The sequence below is a fragment of the Peromyscus eremicus genome, chromosome 3 (genome assembly GCF_949786415.1).
Source record: "Peromyscus eremicus chromosome 3, PerEre_H2_v1, whole genome shotgun sequence".
NCBI lineage: Eukaryota > Metazoa > Chordata > Mammalia > Rodentia > Cricetidae > Peromyscus > Peromyscus eremicus.
This window is the reverse complement of record NC_081418.1, coordinates 116,369,005-116,395,687: the sequence shown is the minus strand read 5'-3', so window position 1 is coordinate 116,395,687 and position 26,683 is coordinate 116,369,005. Positions and strand designations below refer to the sequence as shown.

Sequence of the window (26,683 nt, the reverse complement as noted above, 5' to 3'; positions counted from 1 at the left end):
TTGCTTTCTTATTAGAGAGAAATAGACAAAGTGATTCCATTGGGAAAAATTATAAACAAATATCAGTCACCTAGGAATAAATTTAATCAAGTAATAAAAAGTTCTTAATGAAAATATGACACTAAAGAGAGATATGGCAGAAAATAGGAGAAGACACAAAGATGTGTTAATTTCTACAACAAAGAACAAAAGAACACCGTTCCATCATACCTGTGCTCAAAGGAATGAAGTTACGTTTGGTGAATGCTAAAACTCTTCAGGAGGAAACTGTTATACTACCTCAATATCATCACTGTCAGATATCCATGGAATCATGCTGATGATTTCCATGGAAATAGACAGCTTGCCTTCACTTTCATCTAAGAGTCTTGTTCCTTAAAAAGTTCTTACTTTAACATATTTTGTGTTATCCATTGATTTAGTTTCATAGGACTCATAACATGACAGTGAGGCCTTCAACACACTATTTCTCATTCAGAAATGACAAAGTGACAATAGAATATCTCCCTTGTTTAGCTTCTGTGTTGATTTTCATTGTGTATATATATATATATATATATATATATATATATATATATATATATATAACTGATTTACTTACAATTGTTTTATATTTTTGTCATCCATGATTAAACCAAGTTGAAAAATTTTCAACACCATCAAGAATCTTTGAATATAGTCAGAGCACCGGGACCTAGTGTTTCCTTACTTTTGAATATCAGATTATGGTACTGGAACAGAATTTTCCATAAGGTTAAAAAGAAAGAAAGAAAGAAAGAAAGAAAATATAACTTTATGCTGAGACAGCATTGCATGCATAGTAAGTCTTCTCTAAAACTTTAGGTGAGCATAATGCCATATTTGTTAGTAGTGAGGAAAAATACATTGTTAGCGTCTAATTAGGTTCCTTTGAATTTTTGTGCTGGCATATCACAAAGGTGGTATAAAATCAAAATAATAATAAAATGTTTTAAAGACTTACAAAGAAGACTTAGTTTAACAGGAACGCAAGTTGCCTTTTGTCTTGAAATGCCTGTTTCATGGCTTTTAAAAACTCTCCCATTTTAGTAATAGAAGCTAATATGAATAGGCAATAGTGGCTCCTGTGAGGGGCTGAGAGTGCCTGCATGGGACAATTCCAAGAAGCGTGCTAGAACTTGCCTCTACGTAAAAGCCAAAGGTAGAAAATGAAATTATAATTTTAGCTTTCACTTTTAATAAGGTACTGACCATTATATAGATTAATTTAATTTAGATACTTAACATAGTAATGTTTGCCTAATTCTACGTATGAGGAAGCTGATCATTACAGAGAGTTAACAGGCAGGATATATACATTGTCATGAGCAGTGGGTCATAGCATCAGATCATGTACTCAGTTTCATAGAAAACTGCAACACCAACACTGTTTAGAGCTCCCAGATTCATCTTCTCAGAGACATGTTTGTTCAGTAGCTCAATGAAAAGTATTTTAAATAAAAACATTAGAATGCAAGACTATCTAGGTGGTTGATGAACTTTCTTGAGCTTTTGTAGTTCCTGGGAATGGATGGTGGAATGTCAATTATTTCAGGACCCTGTGTGCCTCCTTCACCTTCTGATGGAGCCCATGGATCGGCTGACACAAACTACCCACAACCTACCTCCAAAATGTGGTGGTGGGCCACAGAGGAGCACCACACCTTGACCTTCTCGGACGGACACTGTGCTTCTGGTTTTGGTTTCAAAATCTTCAATATCTTGGGAAACAAAGAAAACAGGTTCAGAGTTCCTTACATTTTAGAAGTTAAGAAGAATCTGGATATCTTAAAGGGAAATTATTTTGATTGTTATGAGTAACAGATACCCATATTTGGCTAAACAGAATATGGAGCTAATAGCTAATTTACCTGCAGTGGTGAATAATTCACAAAGTCTTGCATTTCTTTCTGTCTTACTTTTAGATATAATTCAGTAGATATTGTGATAAACACGTTTGTTTATTATGGCTACTCACTATGTTTACTTTTATTCTCTCAGACAGTTTGTAACCCAGTATGCAGTCCTCTAAGGGCAGCACATATTTAATATGTCCAGACAAAGTAGATTTAAAAAGGTATGCATGCTGGGCAGTGGTGGCACATGCCTTTAATCTCAGCACTGAGGAGTCAGCGGCAGGTGGATCTCTGTTAGTTCAAGGCCAGCTGGGACCACAAAGTGAGTTCCAGGAGAGCCAGGACTCTTACACAGAGTACCCTGTCTTGAAATAAAAAAGAAAATAAATAATAATAAATAAATAGGTATGCTAAAGTCTACTTTTTTTAGACTAATGGCTGTCATTTGATGGTTAGACAATGCCTCAGATTTAGGATATGGTGGCCCAAAAAATAAAGCTGCCATTGATAGAACCAATGTACTCCTTTCTTTATATCCCCCCACAAAGCTGCTTCTTGAACTTAAGTGGAAGGTGTAATTTCCTATATTAAGCAACCCTAGAAATTTAGAAATGGATGAAATCTTGATAAACCATCTAGTTAATGTTTAAATCTTTCAGCATTCCTAGTAAAAGTCTACCAGCCTCCAGGAAGGGAAAATGCTAAATTCCTTCTGAACACCAATACCTTCATCTGTAAAATACATCCATTCACTCACTCACTCACTCACTCACTCACTCATTCATTCACCTTCTGAAGGATAGGAAAGTTGTTCAAGTGCAAAAGCAATATTTGTAAGGATAACAGAGAATAGCAAATGGCTGACTCACTGTTATTCTGCTAACTCTCTAATAGGAAAATCAGATTTAACAACAACAACAAAAAAAATATACATTGCTACAAAATTGTGACCACCATTTTGAAACAGAATCTGCTGTCTATGAAGATCTATTCTCTCTTCTTCAGTAGTATCAGGGTTGGAATCAAACATATTTCTCTAACTAGATGATATATTCTCCAGACTTATTTTTAGGTGCATATACCAAACAGAAAAATAACAGTTTCTGTGTTTGAGATTGCACCACTACAAACATTCACGGTTCTTTTTCACTCAATTTCACTACCTCTTGACACGCCAATAAAATAAAAACCACTTCTTCATAAGCTACTTTTTAGACATGAAAGATTTACTGTTATCTGCATATTTAAGAGACTTTGTGACAAGCTGGGCCCATTGTTCTTGGTTGCTCACCATAATAACTACATGATAAGACCCTATTGCTGAAGACATGCCCCATTTTTGTTACGAGACATAGAGAAACCAACCTTGAACTGACCAGAAAACTCTTCTCTCTCCTAAGGAGCTTACCCAGTGCCAGGTGTTACTATGAAGACAGCTAAGGTAGAAAACACATCAGTGGTCTTACACAATGCTAGACTCTGCATGCTATAATACTGGCTTCCCAGGCAAAATGTACACATTGACACAATATTTAAAAAGTACTCATTGATATGGCTGTTGTAGGACAACTAACAGTTTTCCAATTGCATATGAGGCCAGCTCCACAGGGGGATTTCACGCCAGGAACTATAACTCTGATCAAAACCCATTACTGAAAATATCAAAGGCCTTAAAGGAGCAACCTACTGTTTTTGTTTTGCTAAATAGTCATGTTGTCAAACTTTGTTCTAAAAGTGTGCTTATAACATAGATATATGCTTCTCTCAACTTGGGTCAAAGAAGCATCTTTGAAATGGGTAGTGTGATTAATGCAAAAACTCATACCCGGTTCAAGCACCAAGTATAAATAACTCTAAACACTCAGTTGTGGTTGGGCTGTATATCAGCCTTCCCATGCAAAGCTCCGGGAACTTTGTGGAAAAGAGGTAGAGGAAAGCTGGAACATGAAGACTTCTCAATATAAAATAGCTGTTACACATCAAATCACAGCAGTGTACATACCTGTACAAGATCAAAATAGTCAAAAGTCCAGCATGGATCAGGAGCTACTGGTAATTAATACTTCTGAGGAAAGCAGAATCACTCTGGTTTGGGGATGTGATACTGGTAGGTGGCTCATGTCCCCGTGGGTGGCCACACACACGTGCAGATGCACAGCACTAATTGGACTCTGTGCATTATTAATAACAAAATAATAAAATAAAAAGAAGCTGAGCAGGAGATGGGCTGGGAGCTCCCTAGGAGGAGGTGGACAGTGGTAGTGATGGATAGATATGATCAATATATGTTGTATAAATGCATGAGACATTAAAAATGAGATTAATTGTATTTTTTAAAAAGCGGTCTGTATGAATCAAAACTACAAGTAAAGTTCTATTGTGCCTGAGGCATTTATTGAGTAATCTCTTTATTATTGTTGTTTAACCTTTTACCTTCAGACATTTATCAAAGGAAATGGAGAAAGCACAGATCTGATGGATAATAACAGGACCAACTTTGTCTATGTGGGAAAGGGAGAACATTCCTTCCATGATAAAAAATAAATGAGACTAAATTCTAGATACACAGAATTTATACTGCAAAGAAGCCAATGCTGCTGCCATTAAACTGCAAGAGTTAGCAGATATTTTGGTTTCAGAAATTAATATACATATGGACTACACTAAAACTGAAGAGGAATAAAAGTAATAAAATTCATTACAAAAAATCCTACCCACTTCCATTAATCAGAAAGAAGTTATCAACTCAGATTTTGAAAATGCATAAAGTATATATAGTGATGTACTTGTAATATCAAAACCAAGAAGACCCTGAAAGGAGGATCACAAGATAGCCTTGGCTGCATAAAATTTCTGTCCCAAATAAAAAAAACAAATTTCTTAACGTCATATTGTTAAAAATAGGAGAAAGATATGTTTCTGAATATATCTATACTACTACTAAATTACAAAGGAAATAAAATAAAAGCCTATGTGTGACATACAAACAACTGAAAAACTGCTACAAAGGATCTTAGGAAATGGATATTTTAAAAATTATTCATGTTGTTCATAGTAGAAGAATAACTGAAGTATGTCAGTTCCTCTGTAAACATTTTATAACCATGGTGTACTTGACATGAGAGTATGTTTAAAGTTTCTTTAATGTTTCTCTGTAGTATGACCTGAAAAGTTATAAATATTATTTGAACAAATAAGAGACCATAGCAATGACATAATGTCTATGGAACATCTCATCCCTGGATGAGGGAAAGCCAAGGCCCAGATGTAGAAGAGGAGGATTTATCAGCAAATAAATTACTGAAAGCTATGTCAACAGATATGGAATAACACTCCAGTTTTTGATATGTGTTGTTTAACAAATATGTTTCTAGATTCAAATACTGAAAATATGACTCTTCAGAGGTAGAGAGACACTGAGATAAGAGGAAGGAATAGAAAAAAAAACAAAGGGACAAGAGAAAATATGGAATGGAGCAATGAAGACCTAGAAAAAGTTTAGATAGAAATTGTTAATCACATGAGATCTTGGCAAAATAAATTCAGTGACATTTTCAGACAGAGCCAAATGATGAGGGCTGTGGTTCAGAGGTGTACACCTCAACTCTTCAGAGCAGGCTGGGAGCTGGAGGGGAGATTCAGGAAGGACGTGAAAGGGTTGGAGAACTACACTGATTAGCTTATAGGGTAGGCTAGGAAAACAGTTACAAAGGGCATGTAGAGGGACAGTCCTTTGTAAGAAAGTGGAATTAGGAGAAGTGATCTGTGTATGGGTACAATACGGACTCCAGAGTATTCTCTTATTAGAATAAAAAGCTTTGAATAGTGGATCCAAATCTCCAGATGAAACTAGAAAGAGAATATTTGCTAGGTCATTTGAGAAGACAGAGGATGCAAGAAACGCAATTACTCAGCACATTTGCTGTGGAGATTGAATGCAACTAAAAACAGAAGGAATATAGAGTACAGCTAGAATGGCATTAGAAGGAAAGAGAGAGAAAATCATTGTACTTCTTTTCCCCAAAACCATGTCCAAATATACTCATATACAAAGCCAACTTCAACAGAACATTTTGCTTCCGGTTATATTCATACATTCTCTGTTTAAAGCACCTGTAGTTTATTGCTCTTTACTATATTATTTCCCAAATAAATATCTATATTTGTTTTTAAAATGTAAAGTCTTCGGTTCAGAGAAAGGTATGCATGGCACATGATATGTGAACTTAGCAACGCATCTGTTCTTGACGTTTTGCCATGGATGTTTGTGCCAGTGGTCAAGCATGTGTATGAGCATACACACGGAGGCCAGAGACATACTCAAGTGTCACTCTTCAGGCACAATCTCTCATCGGCCTATAGCTCTCATGGGTCAAGGTTGGCTGACCAGTAATTCCCAGGAACCTATCTCCTTACCAGGGATGGGATTACAAGAATGAGTCATCAGTCTTGGCTTTATTTACGGGATTTCTAGTGATAGATCTCAGGCCCTCATGCTCACAAGGCAAATGTTTAGCCATCTCTCTAGTACCTGTACTAAAATTTTTTAAGTGGAAATCTTCCTCAAGATGTAATCCATTTATCCCCCATAATTGCACCCCTTCCTCCATTTGCTTTTCATCAATAGTCATTAGTTGTGTACTATGTGAGGATCTGGTATGCCTGGCATGTTTTATTGTTGTTGTTGTTGTTGCTTGTTTGTTTGTTTGCTTGTTCTGTGGAGTATTATTTAATCAAATCCATTCCATTTCCTTTTTGTTTATGGAAAAACTGAAATAGCTTCATGTACATTGGTGCCATCAATACAAAGTAATATGGCCAGGGTCACAATTCAGTGGTAAACACTTGACTAACATGCAAGAGTGCTGGGGTCAAACTCCAGCACTTTAAAAAAGAAAGTTATTGGCTTAACCTGTGAGTTCTTGGAGACTTGGCTTTGAATCACTTTAAATAAAAACTTACCTTTTTTGCCTTTACCTGACTCCCAGTGTCTGTTCTGTTGACACCACGCCTTCTCACCACCTCCCCCAAGGGAACTTTTAGGACCCGGAAACATCTAGTTCCTAAACAGGTTCTGGTTGTCTCCCTCCCCTTACTCACAGCTCTGGACAGTGCCCCCAAGAAGGTGTGTTTTGGTGAGAAGGCCCCTCAATGTTGTGTGTTTTGGGTCACTTTGGCAGGTAAGTATTGGGACCTCCCTTTCTTTCCTTCTTTTGTGTTGTCTGTCATGTTTGTCTGCCAATCTAATTAGGAAGGCACATTTTTTTTTCTTTTTCAGTTTGTCTGGCACCTCCACATGAGGGCTGACCCCCCAGGAGGTAGAACCAATGCTCTGCTCCCAAACACCATCCCTCATATGGAGACACCATGTGGGCACATGTCCATGGCCTAAACAAACATGGGAGTCCCCCACTAAACATAAAACATAAAGGTCTGACATGATTTTCCACCCCTGTTGACTGCCATCTTTTCTCTGACTGTTGCTTGCCTGCTGGCTCCCTCTACAAAATGGGTAGCCTTTCCTTCACCTCCACCCTTTCCATGTCTGATCTTTCTATAGCATCTGATGATGAAGAAGCAGACAATCCAGGCCCTGCAAAACCTGCTGAGGAGAGCAAGGCCACAGTTAAGACCTCCATTACAGTACCATGGAGTGAAGTATCTCAATATCTACCTGCCCTTGAAGGTGGAAATTCCCTCACACTGCAGTATGCCCCCCAGCAGCCACAGTCCTCTCCACCCTCCACTCCTCCACCCCCATCTCATGCCTCAAAGGCTGGTGGAAGTCTTTCTGGTCAACCTGGGACAAAATGCCACTAGCCAGCCCTAGATTCCTACCCCTGTAGCTGAAATCTCCCTTATCCGGAAGGCAGCTAATGAGTCGGGCCTGGATTCACCTTACTTCTAACAGGTCCTCACTCAGTGGGCAATGAAACTACAGACTTCTTTTGATTGGTATAGTCAGATCAAAGCTGTGCCGGAGCAGCTGCCTTTCTTAGCTGGAAATGGGCTTATGATGATCAAGCAGAAGCTCAAGCACAAATGAACCTCTTAATTAATATTGACATGCTCACTGGATGAGGTAACTTTGTCCATCCCATCCATCAGGCCATCAAGCCTACTACCAATAGGTTCCTAACCTGGCCTTTAAAGCTCTTAGGCATGGACCCTGTGGGACCCTTTAGCTTACTTCTGCCATCTTATTCAACAACCAGGGGGACTTTTCACTGATTTTCTCACACATGTCAACAGGGCAGTGGAGCAAAGAGTAGACCTGGGTGGGCCTCACCTGGGAAATGTTAATCAAACAATTGGTGGGAAGGGCTTAATGCCCCCATCTACAATGTGGTCAAAGCAGACTGCAATGAGGGCATTCACAAGTGGGCACTGGCCACAAGAGATCATGACCCCAATAATGGTCCCATCACTGCCCACACTACTTCCCTGGATACCCTCCTTGTGGACAGGCAGCTCACCAACAATACACCCAAAGGCCCCCAAGTAGACAGATCTTACTGGAGATGAGGCAAACCAGGCCATTTGTGACAGGACTACCCCTGGGCAAAGCCTAGGACCCGGACCCGATATCCCAGATGCAATAAGGGATTTCACTGGGCAATCAAGGAATTGCAGATCATAGCCTGCCTAAGCACCAGGCCCCCTGCTGACCCACAGGAGAGGGTTTGCTTGTGGTTTTCCTCAGAGTGCAATTATACCAATATGGGTCTCAACAAGAGATGTGCATCCCACCACAGATCAGCCCACCTTCACCAAAGAAGAATTGGCAATGGATGTGTAATATACATACTCATTACCATAGCCCCTTTTATTCCCTCAAAAGCAGACAATCTATGGACTCTTGTTCCCTTGCCTCCTGTTCTGTTGCCAGTGGAAAGTAACTCCCCTGCTTTCCCTATGATATTTACCACCAACTCTTCACTAGACCTGCACTTTATGGACCTGGTGCTGACCACCAGAAAACTGGAGAGTGCCAGCTCTGTGGAGGAAGCCTTTGTTTTACCCTCCCCCTTTTTTCTTTCTCTTGTCCAATGCTTAAGAAATAGAATTAGTAAAAGACATATCTCTACTGGCCTTTAATCCACACTTCCAGGCAATTTGTCTTACCCCTTTAATTACTCCATTCTACCCCAGGAACAAATATCCTGTCTCAATATGACCAGGGTCTTGGTGATGTCATTGAAGACATACTTTTTAATTAAGGTCTGGGACAATTTAAAAAGACTATTTGATCCCTCCTGGATGTTCACATATGCTTTGATTGGTGGGTTGATTTTGTTAATCCTTATTCTCTTTATACACTTCCTGAAGCACATCCTATGACTAAGACCACTCTTCAGGTTTTAATGGCTCTTAGATATCCTGCTCATAGCCCTCCACAGGAGGTTATGCATGCGTGGCTCTCTGAAATCCAAAAGGCTACTGCCTAATCCTCTTCACCTGGGTGGCTCTCCAGGAATGGATGTTCTTCCAGGGCTGGTAGTCAATGAGGGCTAAGAGCTTGTTAGGCAAGCCAACCTAAGGCAGGCACAGTCCAGTTGCTGAGCCCTCCTGAGGCAGGGTAAACAAGGCCTGAGCAAAGAACTCTGGTTCCCATTGAGAGCCCATGTAATAATAATGATAATAATAATAATAATAATAATAATAATAATAAGATGGATATGTAGAAAGATAAGGTCTACAGGTCTAAGAGATGAGCGAACCTGGAGTCTGCCTGAGAGGCTAGCAATAGGCACTGTCAGTGCCTAGCCAATGAGGGGTGACCACACAATGTCACTGGATTCAGATGCAGCCTGGGTGCTGGGAGGAGGGTCCCATTGCTGTATAAACAAGTCTGCTGTTTGCCATTTACCTGACTCCAGGTGTCTGTTGTAGCTGAAGTTTTCCTGTGCCCTACCTGGCCCTTGGTCAGGACACGTCTCTCTCACCCGCCAGTCCCACAGCCACTTGGACCCAAGTAAACACACACAGGTTTATATTATTTACGAACTGTATGGCCATTAGCTCAAGCTTATTACTGACTAGCTCTTACACTTAAATTAACCCGTAATTCTTAGTTATGTTTAGCCATATGGCTTGGTACCTTTTCTCAATTTCTTCACATCTTGCTTCCTCTATGTCTGGCTGGCAACTCCTGACTCAGCCTTCCTCTTCCAGAATTCTCCTTGTCTGCTTATTCCACCTATACTTCCTATCTGACTACTGGTCAGTCAGCATTTTATTTATCAACCAACTAGAGCAAAACATTCACAGCATACAGAGCAACAACACCCATCAGTCTGTGCCCTTGATGCCACACTTCTCATCGTCTCTCCCAGGGAAACATTAGGACCCAACAACACTACCTAACTATATTTCAAAGCTAACAGTCAATAGACAGACCTGTTGTTTCTGTTTCTTGTAGCTCTAAGAAGTGGCTAATCTGAGTATTTTTATAAAATTTTATACAAGGAGGACCTTTACTATTATATTTGAAAGGTGTCATTAAATTATCATTCATTTTTAGTGGTCACAGAAAGAAAAACACTGTCAAAGCAAGTGAGGAGTAACTGAAGGGTGGTATGATATTGGGAAGTTTTGGACTGAATGCTCTGGGTGTCACATTGTCAGCCTCTTAAGCCTGGAAACATGTCATGTTTTCAGTGTTAATCAGAAGTCATTATAACCATGGCGATAAGACCCCTGATTCCTTAACTATTGTTTTACACTTCCAGATAAATGACATCCATTGGTAACATAATTTCTCTGAGATCTTTGTGCTTACAATAGGGTTTTTATTAGCTGCCACAAAGAAAATCACCTTCTCTCAAAAGTGGCACAAATCCTGCTAGCTATCAAAACACAGTTGTTGCAAAATGTCACTAGTTCATAGGTTTTAATTCATAATTCAGATATTAAAACTGTTTAATAGCACAGAGATCAGAATCAAGATATAATTTTGCCTTATTCACACTAGGTGTCCCCTCACAGGAATCTCCTTTCAACAAGATCTATTTTTCTATATTTCAAATATCTTCTTAGCAGCTAAAATTGTAATTTGGTTGAGATAAAATTTGAGGCAAGTGTCAATGAATTTCTGTAGCCATAAGAGCATTCAACGAATATTTTCTTTGCTATATAATACCTTTTAAAAGTTTACATTTATCTCTCTCCAAGACGAGGTCAGGGAAAACCACCAATTTCTATTTTTACTTTATCATTTTTTTCTTTATGCTTAAGAGAAAAATAGCTTGCTGTGAGATCATTCCCTGAGATCATCTTGAATTCTATAACATTTTGAGATATTCCCATAGACCACAAAGGTGACCTGCACAGACTGTCCTTGTGTTCAAGGTTTAAGTCCTGCAGTGCTGGTTGCTGTTAAAGATCTCAATTGTTGAGCTTGCTTTCATTAAGCTATTCTGATGACCATAGCTTACAGGGCCCTGTGGTTTTATTGCCTCCTTTTTTTGTGGAAGTTTTTGGCAGAAACATAAGCAAAAATGCAGTCACAAACAAGGCTCTGTTCCAAAGGCCAGCAGGAAGTGCCCAAGAATGGCCCATAAAATGAGCTTTAAAGAATTGCTGGGCCATATGCTCTCTCATGGATCCACCATGGCACAGTAGAGGGACAAGAGATGAAAAAAAAATGTACTTAAAATGAAGTCCATGCAATGTTAAGTATTCCAACATTCATTCGTAAGGAGAATACATCTTTGCAGCTGTCACATGTAGGAATGCCTCTCAGCTTAATTAAAGCAAGAAACTGTGCCTTTGATGCCAAGGCCTGAGGATCACATTCAGAAGATGTGTTGGCAGTGCCAGCTCCTGACACCGAAGGGGGCCAATGAGTTGCCAACTCTCATAAACTTAAAGGAAGGCAATGAGTACCTAAGGCCCATCAGCCAGAATCACGAAGATAACACTTAAACTTTTGAGGATAAGGGAAACTACATATTCACTGGGAAAATGTCAACACAGGTTGGAAAACAGCACAGGTTAGTTGTTAAAAATCTAAATAATGTATCTTCACCATTTAATATGGATAAAATCATTTAATTTACACTGAAATTTTCTTTTCTCTCTTTTATTTTCTCTCTGATTCATATATCAAGAATTGCTACCATGGGCTTCACACCCTCATGAGAGTGGTCAATGAACCCTCCTAATTGCCTGTAATGCCTTTGAAACTGACTCACACACTGAGCAGAGAAAGAAGCTGAGGCTGAAAGGCTCATTGATTCCTAGGTATCAGGTCAAAATTGCAAAAGTATGGTTCCTGAGCTCTGAACACATGTTGTTCTGTGCTGCAGATGTCAGCTGGCGTCTCTCTGTGAGGATACACCAGTCTTACTCACTTAATAAGATACAACTCAAACACTTTATCATGAAATATTATACAGGTGTGCCCCTATATCCCATTAGCCAGGGCTGCCTATTGCTTATGCCTATCTTTCTTCAACAGCCGTACACCTCCATTACTGTCCTTTCGGGAAGAAAGAGACTCACTCTTCACTGTAAAAAGTAAACTAAAATAAATCAGATCATACACGACCACTCCTTCTAGCAATTAGAAATTAAGAAATCTGTAATGCCTTTCCTCAGGATACAAGGAAATAAAATTTTATTTCCAAATACTAATGTGTTAAAGTGTCTGTATTTGAAAAGCATACTAAACATCCTTCTCACTAAGCCTTTCCCCAGACACAGACTGTAATCTGCTCCCAAACCTAAGACATTGCTCAGTTTTTCTCTTGCTCTACACCTTGAAAGCGATTTCAATTACTTGTCTCTTTGAAGCCATTAGATTTGACTTTAAACGCAGAGATTTATTTTCTCCAGCTCCTTGCTTTCCAGCAATCAAATCCTATTTCCCCCTTTGAGAACCTGTCTGAAGAAGTTTCAGTGTGAAGTATGCACTGGAGTAAACAGGACTCCAGTGCATGCTCACCCTCAGGATGCAGCTTCCAGGTTGAAGAGGAGTGTTTTGTTTTGGCCTAAGGCAAAAACATTGTGCTGAGCAGTGAAAGGCAGATACCTTACCAAGCAAAACTCAAGTGCTCAGAGACACCAAGAAAAGTCCCTGAGTTCTGTATTGCTTTCAGAGAACTCTCGGATATAAATGCAGGGGGCTTTCAGAATTATGAAAGAGAAAATTTCTATTAAAAACTCTCAAGACTGAATTCATATTTCTCCATACTTCTTTTCCTCCCTTTTATTCCCTATTTCTTGAGTGGTTTGAATAAGGAGAGAATCTTAGTTCTATTATTAATTTTCTCAGACTTTTATTAAGTGGCATACAAAAATATCTCTGCTTAGCCCAGTTTCATTTTCTGTTCTCATTCTCTGGATGCTCTATACTCAGTTACATTGTTTCGGATATTATTGTGTTTCCTAGCTTAACTCAGTAACATAACATGACATAACCTAATAAAGTGCAATGCTATTGTCAAATCCTGTAAAAGAAGCAATAGCTAAAACTTGATATTAGACACAAATCTGGAATGCTAATATCCAAGTAGGAAGTAAGAATCCATTTTAAGAGCTTCTGGTGTCGAATCCACTTAGAATCCCAACTAAAATTTCTTTTCACTTTTTTTTGTTGATGTAAAGGGATTTCTATTAAAATTCATAAATGAGAGAACCACAAGATGGCTCAATGAGTAAGGGTATGTGCTGCCAAGCTGACAACCTGTGTTTGATCCCTTGGACCTGGTGGGAGGAAAGAATAAATTTCCACAAGTCGTCCTCTAATCTCCACATGAATACTGTGGCATGTACCACCCCCACAACACACACAAGAATCAATAAATATAATCAAAAGACGTAATTTGTGAATAAATAAAGGGTCAAGTGAGTAGTTTCCTGATTTTCTGACAATGATAAATAGACAGAGAACTATCTTCTGTGGTGTGTAATTGAAGTAAATAAAAAAATAATCAGAAGAGAGGGCCACTATATTGTCCTCTATTGGCCCAGGATCTAGATTTTCAAAAGGTATGGATTTAGTAAGTAGAACAAGTAAACATATTTGAAGTAACTAAGAGCTCTATTATAATACAGATGGAGAAGCACATATGACTTACTATAATGAACTCGTTTATCTGATGAATAATGATAATAACAGTTACATCCATGGAAAAAGAAACAATCAAGCCCTACCCATGGGCAGTCCTTACACTTACTCCATAAGTTTGCATATCTTCTACAATTAAAACCAGATGAGGGACTACAGAGACAGTTCTGTGATGAAGAGTGCTTCCTGTCCATCCAGAGGACCCCACTTCTGTTCCCAGCCAGCACCCAAGTCAGGCAGCTATCATTGGCCTGTAACTCTGGCTGTAGAAAATCGACTGCCTTCTTCTGACCTCTGTGGACACCCCCACACATAAGGCAGACACACAAAGGAGTAAATAAAATTAAAATGCATCTTAAGTCAAACTAGATGAAAGGAGTAGCTTTGTTTGTTTACAATAATGTAAGATGCTAACTTATCTAAAACATTAGTATACAATTCCTGGGTTTCTGATTGGAAAACCATATATGCATGTATTTACAAGCAGGCAAAATAGATTAAATAAGCTCCTAGTTAATTCTATGTAAGTCTCTATGATGGGACTAATGATCAATTCACAAGTTTAGAGCCACATAATACTCCTAAATGCTAATTTTGCCACATACATTACTGATTGCTAGCAGTTTAATGTAGCTCTACTTCATTTTTCTCCACTTTTAAAATTGAGTAAATATTAGCATAGGCCTCAAATGAACGTAATATTGTGCCCATAAAGGGCACAGCAGACCCTCTTTAACCCTACCTTTCACATCTCACATATCACAAACTATGACTGAGGAGGGGCATATTCAGTACAAAGGTTCTCACTAGCCATCCTTATCGAAGAGCAGTGCCTCTTTCCCTGTAAATCCTGTTTAACTCTGAGGGTCACAGAAATGGATGCCATAAAGTAGAATCACAGGATGTGAGTGATACTAATTCTATGACAGAGGAGCCCTCCTTATCTACCAACCTAAAAAAATGCTGAGTAAATTTCAATGGGCTTTTTGTTTTGCAGACTACATCTTCGTTATGTTTGAACCACATGTTTTCTTGAAGACTGTGTGTGGCTTCCTTTACCACAGTTAAGGCTAGTTCAAATGTTCACTGTATGAAAGAAAAAAAAAAAGAAAAAAAAAAAAAAACTGCCTCAAGTCCAAAGCATGTGAATCTTATTCTGAGCACAGTCACATCAAGTTATATTTTATTCCAGAGCCTGTTTTACCAACTTGACACAAGTTGTTAGATGGAGGGTCATTGAACCCCCACTGGCCAGAAAAGCTATGCCTCCCAGTTGGAATCAGAAGCAACCTCTTAGCTTGGTGTTTGAGTAGTCAGAAAAGAAGAAGAAAAAAAAAAAAAAAAAAAACAAACGAGTGTTAGTCTTCATGGTCATGGGCTTTGACGTTGGGTGAATGTCCACTTTCTCTATATTTTGTTGTACAAGGGGAACAGTATCACTGTCCTTTAAGTCAAGAATCTCTGAAGAGATTTCTCAGGGCTATTTGTGAATCCCAGAATGGATAAATGATATAAGCACCACTCAGCTGCACAAAGCAGAGAAGTGAGAAAGACAGGATCCTTGGGTGAATAAAATTTAGGAGATCAGACGCAGCTCAGATGCTGTGTCTTTGGGGCCTTTGTCTTATAGCTGAGCACTTAAAGATTCTTTCAATTAATAATCTTAATTAACTCTATTAATTAAGATTCTTAAATGAATTTCTTAATGGTAGAGGAAAATATACCTTTGGTGGTCTCAGTGGACACCAAAGTAACTAAACCAAAGGACAGTGTGTATTTATTAAATCTATATCAACTATATGAAGGCAACACCTATAGCAGAATGGAAGGAGAGTATTATTTACTGAGTCCCTTTCTAGTTCTTTGAAATACATAAAGAAAAATGTAAGCATTTTTTTTTATTTCCATTATATTTATATACACTGATGCTCAGAAAAGTTAAGCAATTTGCCTAAGACTGTACAGTTTAAGGGGGATAATATAATGACTCCTATCCTGCTCTCATCCAGAAACACATTCAGACATCATTATTCTACTCTACCCATTCCTCAGAAACAGAAGTGGAAATATTGAAACAGAGAAGAGGGAATAAACCTATAAGTGAAGTGCCATGTTATCCAAGAGAAAACAGCCTAGGTCCTACCTTTTGGTAAAATACAGTGTAGCCTTGAGTTTAAGTTGTCCCACTTGGAGACAAAAAGGTAAGAATGGCCATGGCTTCCCAAATAGAGTATGGCTAGAAGTTCACTTGTGATTAACTACCATGCAAGATCATTAGCACAGAGAGTGAAAGTGTTGGTTCAGGTGGTATACTATCTGAACATGTATCTTTCCAGAAACAATGACATTCATAGTGCCTCCTGAACCACAGGAAAGAGCCTGAGATCTTTGGTAAGGGTGGTTCATGGGAACCAGTGTATTGACTATGCCCTTCCTCAGAGCTTGTGCTAATCAACTTGATTCTCTGTGACAGCTTCATTAGATAGTTCACTTTTAAATTAGGGACTTGTGTGAGATGTGATAGGTAGGGCTAAGTAGTAAAGGAACACCTATGACTGAATGGGTTACTATTCTGTTTCTCAAAAGAACAAGAAGTGAAAGTGTATTCTAAGAGACCTTTTGTATACGTTAGCTCTGAGTTTACCAGAGTTTTTAATCCTATTGACTTCAGTGCTAAATGAATCACAGTGTCAGGATTCTGTACATACACAACTCGGGGTCCTGTGTCTTGTGTCTTACATCATCAGCGGGTGCTGAAGGACTATGTATCTGCCATGTGGTCACACAATCCCCACCTTAAAAAGCCGGACACGGCTCCTCAAACTCTGTGTTCTCTCTCTGCTCCTTTCTGTCCAGGCCTGGCTCTCCTCCCTATCACCTCTTTCTTTCTAATAAAGCTCTTGGTAACTCTGGTAGTCGTGGCCATGGCCCCTGGCTTTTCCGCCGGTAACCAGTGCCACCACCATGCCGTTTAACCATCACAGAGTAAAAAGAAAACACTTAAATTCTGTATATGCAAGCTACTTTTTTTTTATCACTTTGAGAAAATACCTGACGGAAATAACATAATGGAGGAGAGAATTTATGTTGACTTCTAATTTAAGGGCATATATGGAGTACCCAGGGTCAGGGGGCTTAGCTACGTTTGGCGTGGGATATCTGAGGGAAAAAAAAATCTACTTACACTATGTCCTTATGTCTGTTAACTTTATTCCTCTAAGACAAAAGTCTATCAGTTCAGCTCCACCAGGCATTCAAGGCAGGAATAACTCTTTATCCGTCTACTTTATTTCTCTGGAATGAAATTCTGTTTCCATAGCTTCAGTTCAGTCCAGTTCCCTAGCTCATAGCCCTGCTAATGACTAAATTCCTTTGCTTCCAGCCTCATCTTCATCCTCTGTATCCTCTTCCTCAATCTCTGCTATTCTCTACTCCTGGCACTCAGAAAACTCTACCCGAGATCTGCTTACCCTCTATGGAATCTCTGTTGTCCTCTCTTCTCTCTCCCCCTGCCTTTCTGTCTTTGTCTACAGAAAATGCCTGCCTTTTCTTTCCCTGGTCACAAGGTTCTCTGCCTCCTCAGGAATGTTGTTTTTCTTCCCACCTTGATATAAAAAAACCTCTTTTGTTCTCAGTCAACTGCTCTGGGGAACCACTAGGCCTCCTCAAGGCCAGGGGAATAGTCTGAGCTTCATTAGCACAAGAAACAAAGCTAGGTGTCTCCTGCCAGCTTGTCTCCTAAACTCAGCAGGGGAGTTAGTAACTTACTAGTTCAGCAGATCTGGGGAGCTGAACTGTTTGCCAGTTGGTCTGGGCACACAAGGATTTCGTAGCTGAAGACAGCTGAAATATTAAAGGCTGGATATCACTAAATATTCACAATAAATGGTTTGCCCCTTGACAGAACCTTGGTCCAGTCAAGGTTTAGCTTTAATACACAGCTGAATCTCTGTAATATATTCCTGTGGCCCACAAGAGGCATATAATTCATTAAGGTGAGAAGATGTGGTATTAGGTGGTACCATGATGTGGGGGCATATGACTGCAACTTCTCCATTCCTCACTTCTGCATGGAACTGAAAACTGAGATGGATGAAGATGAGAGATGGGCTACTAATCTCAAATTGTGTCCCTTCAAAGATCTACTTCTTTCAACTTGGCTCACTTCATATAGCTTGTACAACCATTCAAAAGGACCAAGTAAGCCTATGGGGGGAATATAACCTTAAAATCGTAGCATTGTGCTGAGACTAAGGTTAGGATAAATCATCTATTACTAAAACTGGTACTTCTCAGTGTTCTTGAATGTGCTTAGTGTCATATATAAACAACATTCAAGAAATACTGTAGAGAAGAGGACTATATTTAACTCTAACATTTCAAATTATTCTAGTCTAATATCTTTTTTTTCCCTTGGTTTTTCGAGACAGGGTTTCTCTGTGTAGCTTTGCGGCTTTCCTGGGACTCACTTGGTAGCCCAGGCTGGCCTCGAACTCACAGAGATCCGCCTGGCTCTGCCTCCCGAGTGCTGGGATTAAAGGCGTGCGCCACCACAGCCCGGCTAGTCTAATATCTTGAGAAGACAATATAATATAAATAACTTGTCTAATATGTGATGTTAAATGACCCTAAATAAACTATACCTCATAAGTATTTAGTTTATTTAACTGGAATGTTAGTTAATTTTAGTATTTATGTATACTTTAAGCTATTTTTCTATTTACCTGCATATTTCTTTCTTTACTTACTTACTCACTTAGGCAGTTGCTCATGTAGTCCAGGCTGGCCTCAGAAATCACTATAGAGCTGAGGATGACCCAGCACTTCTGATCTTTCTGCCTCTACCTTCTAAGTGGTGAGATTATAGGTATGCAGCACCACACCTAGTATTGGCAGTGTTATAGACTGAACCCAGAACTTTGTGCATACTTGGCAAGCACTCTACCAGCAGAGTTAAATATATATATTTATATTATAAATATAAATTAATATAAATATAAATATATAAGTATATATATGTATTAATTTGAGTTCGTGTTTGTATGCTCTAGGAACTGAAATTCAACTGAAGATTAAAAAATAAATTAAGAAAATTATGTCTCTGTATGAAAATAGTACAGATTGTTATGTTGCTGCAGTCTCAGAAATATAATACTGTAATACTTATTTACATAGCACTTGTAATTAGCTTTATAATTAATCTAAAATTATTGAAAATACAAGAAGTGTGTGGATTATATGCAAATACTCTACTGTATTTACATAAGAGAACTGGACACTGTTAGGTCTGAGCACCTGAAGCAGGTGAAACCTGTTCACTCAGATACAGAAGTGAGACTCTATAAACATATTATATGAGAGGTATGAGTATTTTGTTATATATGTTTAACTGTGTACATTGCTAAGTCACAGGATGTTTTAAAACAAAATTGTCTATGGCCACTGAACTGAAATGAAATCCCAACACATATACATATGTCCTGTCTTCTTTACTTTAGTGTTATCATTCATGAGTCATGGATTGCTTCCTTTTCTAGGTCATCCCTGTTTCGGCTAGCATATTATTTCCTTTTGTATTAGTAGAAATTCACTTAGTCCAAATGAAAGGATGAGAGATATTTCAGAATGGTCAGGAGAAACCTCAGAGCATAAAAGGCATCTGTAAATTCTGGAAGGCCAAAGACTAGATCCACCATTCCCTCTTTTTTCCTTTCATTCTTTTCTCCAAAGACCAATTTTCTGGCTCTATCAACTATCACCCTGCGGTGTGCTTTCAGCTTATCTTTGCTACAATACGCTGTAAACCCCTCAGCTCCTAAGCCTACCATCAAGGTTTCCTACGTCTGCTACTTCCAGTATTTGAGCAGTTTAGTGCCTGGAGTCTGTGAGAGAAGAGGCTCCATATTAGCACCCAAAAGTCTTCTTTCATAAGACAGGCAGAAAATAATTATCAACTTCAGGATAATGATTAATCAAGAAGACCACATTCCAATGTTCTCCTTTATCCATTATGTGTCTGACTAGAGAATAAATCAGCCCAATCACAAGGCCCATTCTCAATGAAGAGCAGAAAAAATAATCTATTTACTCATGTGAGCACAAGAAGTAAGTAGATATTAAAAATCCTAATTTCCTGACAAACTCTCTTTGAACTTTTACATGTTGTGTAATATGCCTAAGGCTTTTGTGATTAAGAGTATGGATGACTTTAAAACTTTAAATGATATAGTAAATGTTAATAAGCAGCTAATTTCTTCTGTCATTATTTTATGTTTCCTTTTCTGACACAGAGTCTTACTGTCTTACTATTTAGCACAGTATGACCTCAAACATGTTATCCTCCTGCCTTATACTTCCAAGTGCCAGGATTTTCAGGAGTGACTCTCAACAAACATCTTAAGAGCATTGATAAAAATTAACCCATCTTGCTTGATCAATGGCCAAATGCTCTTGTGATGTGTCTTGCATTTCTGAGACACAATTGTTCACCTGTAGAACTCACTCATGACATCATTCTTTCAGGTTTTCCTTTTCCCTACCTTCCCTCCTACTTCTTCACCCTGCTCTCTGGGATCACCACACAAACACTATGCTTAACTCCCTCTCTGCCATGACATCTGTTTCTGAAGATGAAGAGAGTGTGCTCCAGACAAATAAACAAGTCTTAGCTGCCAAATTTATTGAGCACTTCCTATTTTTCAAGCATTGCTTATGTCAACAATTCAGCAATGAGTGAAACAAGAAAATGGGATTATTCTTTTATGGTGAATCAGTATTTCTCACTGAATACATGGAGTTTTCTGAAGCTTCATGTTAAATTTGAAATATCAGTTTACATATTTATTTCTTCATAAGGCAGAGCATATGATGAATTATGGAAACACATCAAGTTTGTTTTTATTTCCTGGAATTATCACCTCAAGCACAAAATGGCATGGAGACTATCATGGTTGTAGTATCCAGGTAAAATGTCAGACAGGTAGGGAAACTGTCTACAATATTCAGCAACCTGAACATGTGGTAACATCAAACATCTGCCCTGAATCCTCATTTGGGACTACATGGCTAATAGTGTAAAATAGAAAGACTCACCTGTGGACTCTAAGAGGCTACATGTTGCATATTAAATACTGATGGGGGCTGTGGGATGGTCTGTATGTCAAATGTGTTGCTCTGATTGGTCAATAAATAAAACACTGATTGGCCAGTAGCCAGGCAGGAAGTATAGGTGGGACTAACAGAGAGGAGAATTGAGAGAACAGGAATGCAGAGGGAGACACTGCCAGCCGCCGCCGCCATGACAAGCAGCATGTGAAGATGCTGGTAAGCCATGAGCCACGTGGCAAGGTATAGATTTATAGAAATGGATTAATTTAAGATGTAAGAACTAGATAGCTAGAAGCCTGAGCCATTAGGCCAAACAGTTTAAATAATATAAGCATCTGCATGTTTATTTTATAAGTGGGCTGTCAGACTCCTGGGGCTTGGCAGGACCTGGAGAGAAAACTCTCCAGCTACAGATGGGGCCTTGCATGTTTTGAATCTGACTCTCCATTTGGAAGTAGCAGGCATGTAAAACAATTGACCTACCAAAACATCAACCAAAAATGTTTTTGATACTCTGCATTTTTGAAAAAAGTTCTCTTGCTTGTCACAAAAAAGTCACTTAAAAGCAGGGAGCCAATTTGTATTCAAAAGCTTCTACTTCTTCTGCAAATGGTACATAGGCATTTTCACTAAATTGCTTCTCTATAAGAAATAGATAGGTTCTGATCTGCATTGGCTTAAGGATATTTCTGCCTGAAAACAGAGGAATGGCCTCATTGACCCTAAATAATCTTTATGCTTCAAACATTGTACATTTTTCTTCTAAATTTTTACTTCAAAGCAATTTTAGTTTAGATCATTCAAACATGTAATTTTTCTTACTCTTGTAAAGATAAAGTAATTTCAAACTACATCTTGAGATATGTGTAGGTTTGCCTATGCCTGTATATGCATGTAGATGTACATATAATTAATTATAGATAACTATATTTATATTGTAATATGAATGTGATAATATTTGACCTAATGTGCAAACACTTCTATAGGTAAGTGTTGATAACAACCTTTATATTTTATTTATATGTATATATGTTCATTTATGAGAATTATTGTGCATAATGAATGTTAGAAGAAGATATGTCATACACAGTTACAAGCTGCCCCTTGTAACTATATGGCTGCTGGGAATTGAACTTGTATCCTCTGCAAGAGCATGAACGGATCTTAACCATGGAGCTATCTCTCTAGCACACTCAAATTTCATATATATAGTGTTCCTTTAACTGTATAAATATAACAATCATGATTCAGAACATAAATTGCCCAGTCTCACAGCTTACAAATATAGCCAGAATTCAAGATCCTGTCACAATTTGACTATAGATTATTAGCCAAATCCAGTGCTTTGGCTGTTTTTGTAAAAGCAGGATGGTGGGAACATAGCCTCACCCCTTTGTTTAATATGACTGATGACTGCTTTTATCCTGAAACAATGAATCTATGCAAAGAAAAGTTCGCTAACCCCTGGGATCTACCTCCTGGCCTTACAGACTAAAGAGCTCCATTTATCCCCCTGCAGAACACAGACAAGGGTTCTAGTTTCATTTCTGTTGCTGTGATAAAATTTCCTCACAAAAATCAACTGAGGGAAGAAATTTGCTTTGTTTTGTTTTTCAGCTTAGAAGTCCAAAAAAATTGAGGACTAATTTAAGCATCCATTAACATCTTAGCCATACTCAACGTAAAAGATAAAACAAATGTCTTCATGCACACCCACTAAAGCTTAGGCCCATCTCTATACTTACATAGTCCAGGGCTCAAACATAGGGAATGGATCTGTCCACAGTGGACTGGGTCTTTCAACATCCATTAGTTTAATTAAGACATGCACCTTATTAATATGTAATAGACCACCGTGATCTAGAGAGTTCCTCATTGATACTCCCTTCCCAAGGTATTCTAGATACTTTCAAGTTGACAAGTAAAACTACTATCACATTAACTATTTCTGAGGGAAGAAATGGCAGTCCCTGTAGGAATGGTGTCTGAGTCTTAGAGCAGATAAAGTGGTCAATTGCAGAAGAAATGTTGAAAGCTGACTTTCAACAGCCCTAAACTCTACACAATAATGACACTTGCTTTATTTGAAAAACCAAACTGCTTCACCTAATTCTTTTTTACTAAAAAAGCAGTATTATGTAGTAGTATTTCAATCTCTCAAACATAAACCAGATTCTACCACAGCCTGGCCACGGGACATTCAAGTTCATGACTCGTATGAAGCAAAATTTACTTGAACTAGGAGAGTAAAATCGACATGAATTGGATGATTTTGCTAGATTCTGGTCAACGAAAATTCTTACTTTACTGCTAAGCTTTGATGCTTCTTGTAGAATCTCCACTATCTCTTCTTTTTCCCCTCACCCAACTAAGTAGTGACAACACTACCAAAAATTATCTGGACATGTGGATACTGCAGTCTATTAGTTATTGTAATACCAGTCACTTTGCTACAATGAAAGTAGAAGAGATACAATGAACACCACCCACAATGCAAAGAAAAGGCAGGAATAACGCTTTCCTCTCCTTTCCAAATATTCGGTTTTATCAACCAGAATCTCACAGCCATGGAACCTGAACATGCTTTGTTGTTAACTGTATCTCTATCATACATATTGCTTTTCCAATACAACTTTCAGGGGAGTGATTTGTGATAAAGCTGACACAGGAAATGCAGAGGGAAACAGAAGTATAGCCAAATAAATCAGATTAAAATGAAATTGATTAAACGGACTCAAAGGCAGCTCCTCCGTCTCTTTCTCAAGTTCAGATGTGGTGTCTCCATGCTGCCTTTGAATGCTTTGTATCTGACCTATTTACAGGAGGTATAAAGCACCTAAACTCTAACAATCTATGCAGGGCTGCCATTTTAAAAGTTTGTCTCTAGTTGATAACCAGGCTTTCTCTATGGGAGAAATATCATCCTGTTGTACAAATCTGGGCTTAACAATACACAGTAACCAACTAGTGTCTCATTCTGCTGGAAGGAACAGCACAGTGGAAGATTTCTTCAGGGAATCAGTCTCTACTTCTAGCTAGTACAGTGTATCATGATACTGTGACCACAGCAAAGAAGTAGTAGTAGCATTTAATTGGAAAGTGGGTTATGTCAACACTGGCCTACTTACTAAATGCAAATGAGACAACCTCATGTAGGGAGCCTGAGGAAGCCAAGTTAGGCATTTACCTCCGGCTCAGAAGTAAAGTAAGTTCCCATGGGATCCATGGCTTACATGTAAGAAAAGAAATTAGAAGAGAACTGTACAAAATAGGCCTCTAACCCAGAGCTTGGGAACATGTTCTTATGCATAACACAAATTAAAATTTCTAAGGAAATAAGAAATAAATTGAATTTAACAACAGCTGAGTTTGCAAGATAAAAACAAGTTAAAATGTATGTGGCCATGTATCATAGCACTTATAATAGACAAATATCAATGTTCATAGCAAATCACATTTAGTAATTACTCTGAAGTAATCAACAGAAAACTGGACAAAGATCATGACTAGGAAATTTTCTCAATGCTTCTAAATTACAAATGAACATGTGAGAAAAGTCCAATTTTATTAATAATCTAAGAAATTCAAAGGAGAAAAGAAATAATTTGTCATAATTTTTCATTGCTAAGAATAAATACTAAATGGCATATTATATTAAGAGAGAGGAAGAACATATCCAGGTAGTGATGTTGCAAGCAACACCTGTATACCTAGTTTTCAAGGGCTTGTTATTCAAGACATACTGTCATTTAAAATGTTTACCATGTTTTCCTGAAAATCCAACTACCAAGTATTTATAATAAGGCTACAACTGGCCAAAGAGTAAAAGAATATGTAATTGTTTTTTAACTCTCCAATGACATCCAAGAAAATTCAGCGGCAGTTAATTACTGAAAGAAATTGTCAAAGCATATGAGAAAATACAAGTAGCCATTAAGATCAGGAACGTATCTCCCTGTATCCAGTGATGTCTCATAACTAGAATTGTTCTGTATTTACTTCAGGACCTTCCTCTTGTTGAGACCACTCTTAATGACTTCATATATTCCCAATGACTTGAAATAACTTCCCTCTGTAGAACATTATCGACTTCAACCATTTAGGTCCAATCTTCCTTGCACAGTCTAGATGCTTCTAAACATCCGGAAATTTTTCCGAAAATGAATTCTTATTTATGTTTCCCCAAATAGTTCTTCTAATCTTCATCAAATTAAAGAATCAATTCAACTATTTATTTGTTGGAGGATCTTCAGTGTTGTTCTTGCCATAAAAAAACTATATCCCATCTGGAAGTATTTGCTAAGATTTCCCAACAATATCATCAGTTTCCTTGGTCTCCATGGCAATCTCTCCCATGTCTTCATTATGTAACATATGAATGACTGAAAAGCCCCCAAAACTATTTCACTATTATTTTCACACTTTGTCATAAATTGGCTAAAAACTTCAGGTTAAATCTATATTGCATGTAAAAATGATCTAACAAATCATGTAATAGAGAAATTGAGATTATATAATCTACTAAATCATAAAATAGACTTAGATCAAACAAGTGTGAAGGCATGTGCCTGTGATGTTATCAATTGGGAAGCTAAAACAAGAGACCTATATTTAAAGGTAGCCTAAGCTATACAGTGAATCTCAAGTCCAGCCTTGGCTGCATTATAATGCTCCATACCAAGAAAACAACAAAATAAGATAATAATTAACAGTGGCATCACACATATGATTCTTTATGATACTTTTTATTAGAATATGATTCAAATCAATGGACAAGGTCAAAAGGCCACTGTGCTTGGCCCCTGCTATTTCCCTAACTTCCTCAAAGTCCTGTCTCTCTTTTCTCCCTGCTAGGGTTTTGAATGTTTCAGTTTGTGTCAATGTCCAATCTTTAACATACGCTGTTCTATGCTTTATCGAGTGTTTCTCAAACCTATTCCTCATACCACTCATGGAAGACTAAGTACAGACAAGCCTGAAATCTTACATCCATACTTATGCAGTGCAGTGACTTCTGCAATTTGGCTTTATAACATTTTCTATCAGAAATACAACCTACTTCACTACTCTGAAAAATAGTCTGGTGTTTCCAATACATAGTATCAGTGGTGACATGCTTATTCTTAGTACATACTTCCAATAAGCCTGGTAGTCCACTGCACTTTTACTATTGGAAACCCACTCTGTTACTATAGAAAATGATTAGGTAGCTCAGCTAGAACATGAGGGCTTATAGAAGGGAAATGAGTCATTTCACTTGGCTCAGCCTAGACCATGACACATAAGAGAGCCAGACAGAGAAATGTCATTATTTGAGTCCAGACAAAACCTAAAGAAACAACACCCAAGACTTGAGAGCAAAAATAAAGCTGCAATATAGTGCATCATCCTGATTTCCTAGTTGATTGCTTTTACCATGGTATAGCATTATGAGCACAGATAATACAATAGATAATTGATACAAGGTGGCCCTCAATGTTCATCTACTGAAGGGCTCATTCATCTTGAGCTTTGGTTTCCTGAGCTCCAAATGAGTAATCTGTCCAGCTTTTCAGATTCGCTTTAGGCTATTTATTAATCTTGTCATATTGTCAATATGTATCCTTCATTGTCCATATGGCTCAAGAAG

At 38.2% G+C, this 26,683-nt stretch overlaps 1 protein-coding gene across 1 annotated transcript in view; it reads right to left on the bottom strand.

Annotated features, from left to right (window-relative positions):
• The window catches only part of Cntn6 (contactin 6), a 177,631-nt gene that overhangs the window by 132,568 nt on the left and 18,380 nt on the right, over positions 1-26,683 (bottom strand). Inside the window, exon 2 of the mRNA XM_059256812.1 lies at positions 1,644-1,739. Within this exon, the coding sequence (XP_059112795.1) occupies positions 1,644-1,739 (96 nt within the window). The remainder of the gene's footprint in view (positions 1-1,643; positions 1,740-26,683) is intronic.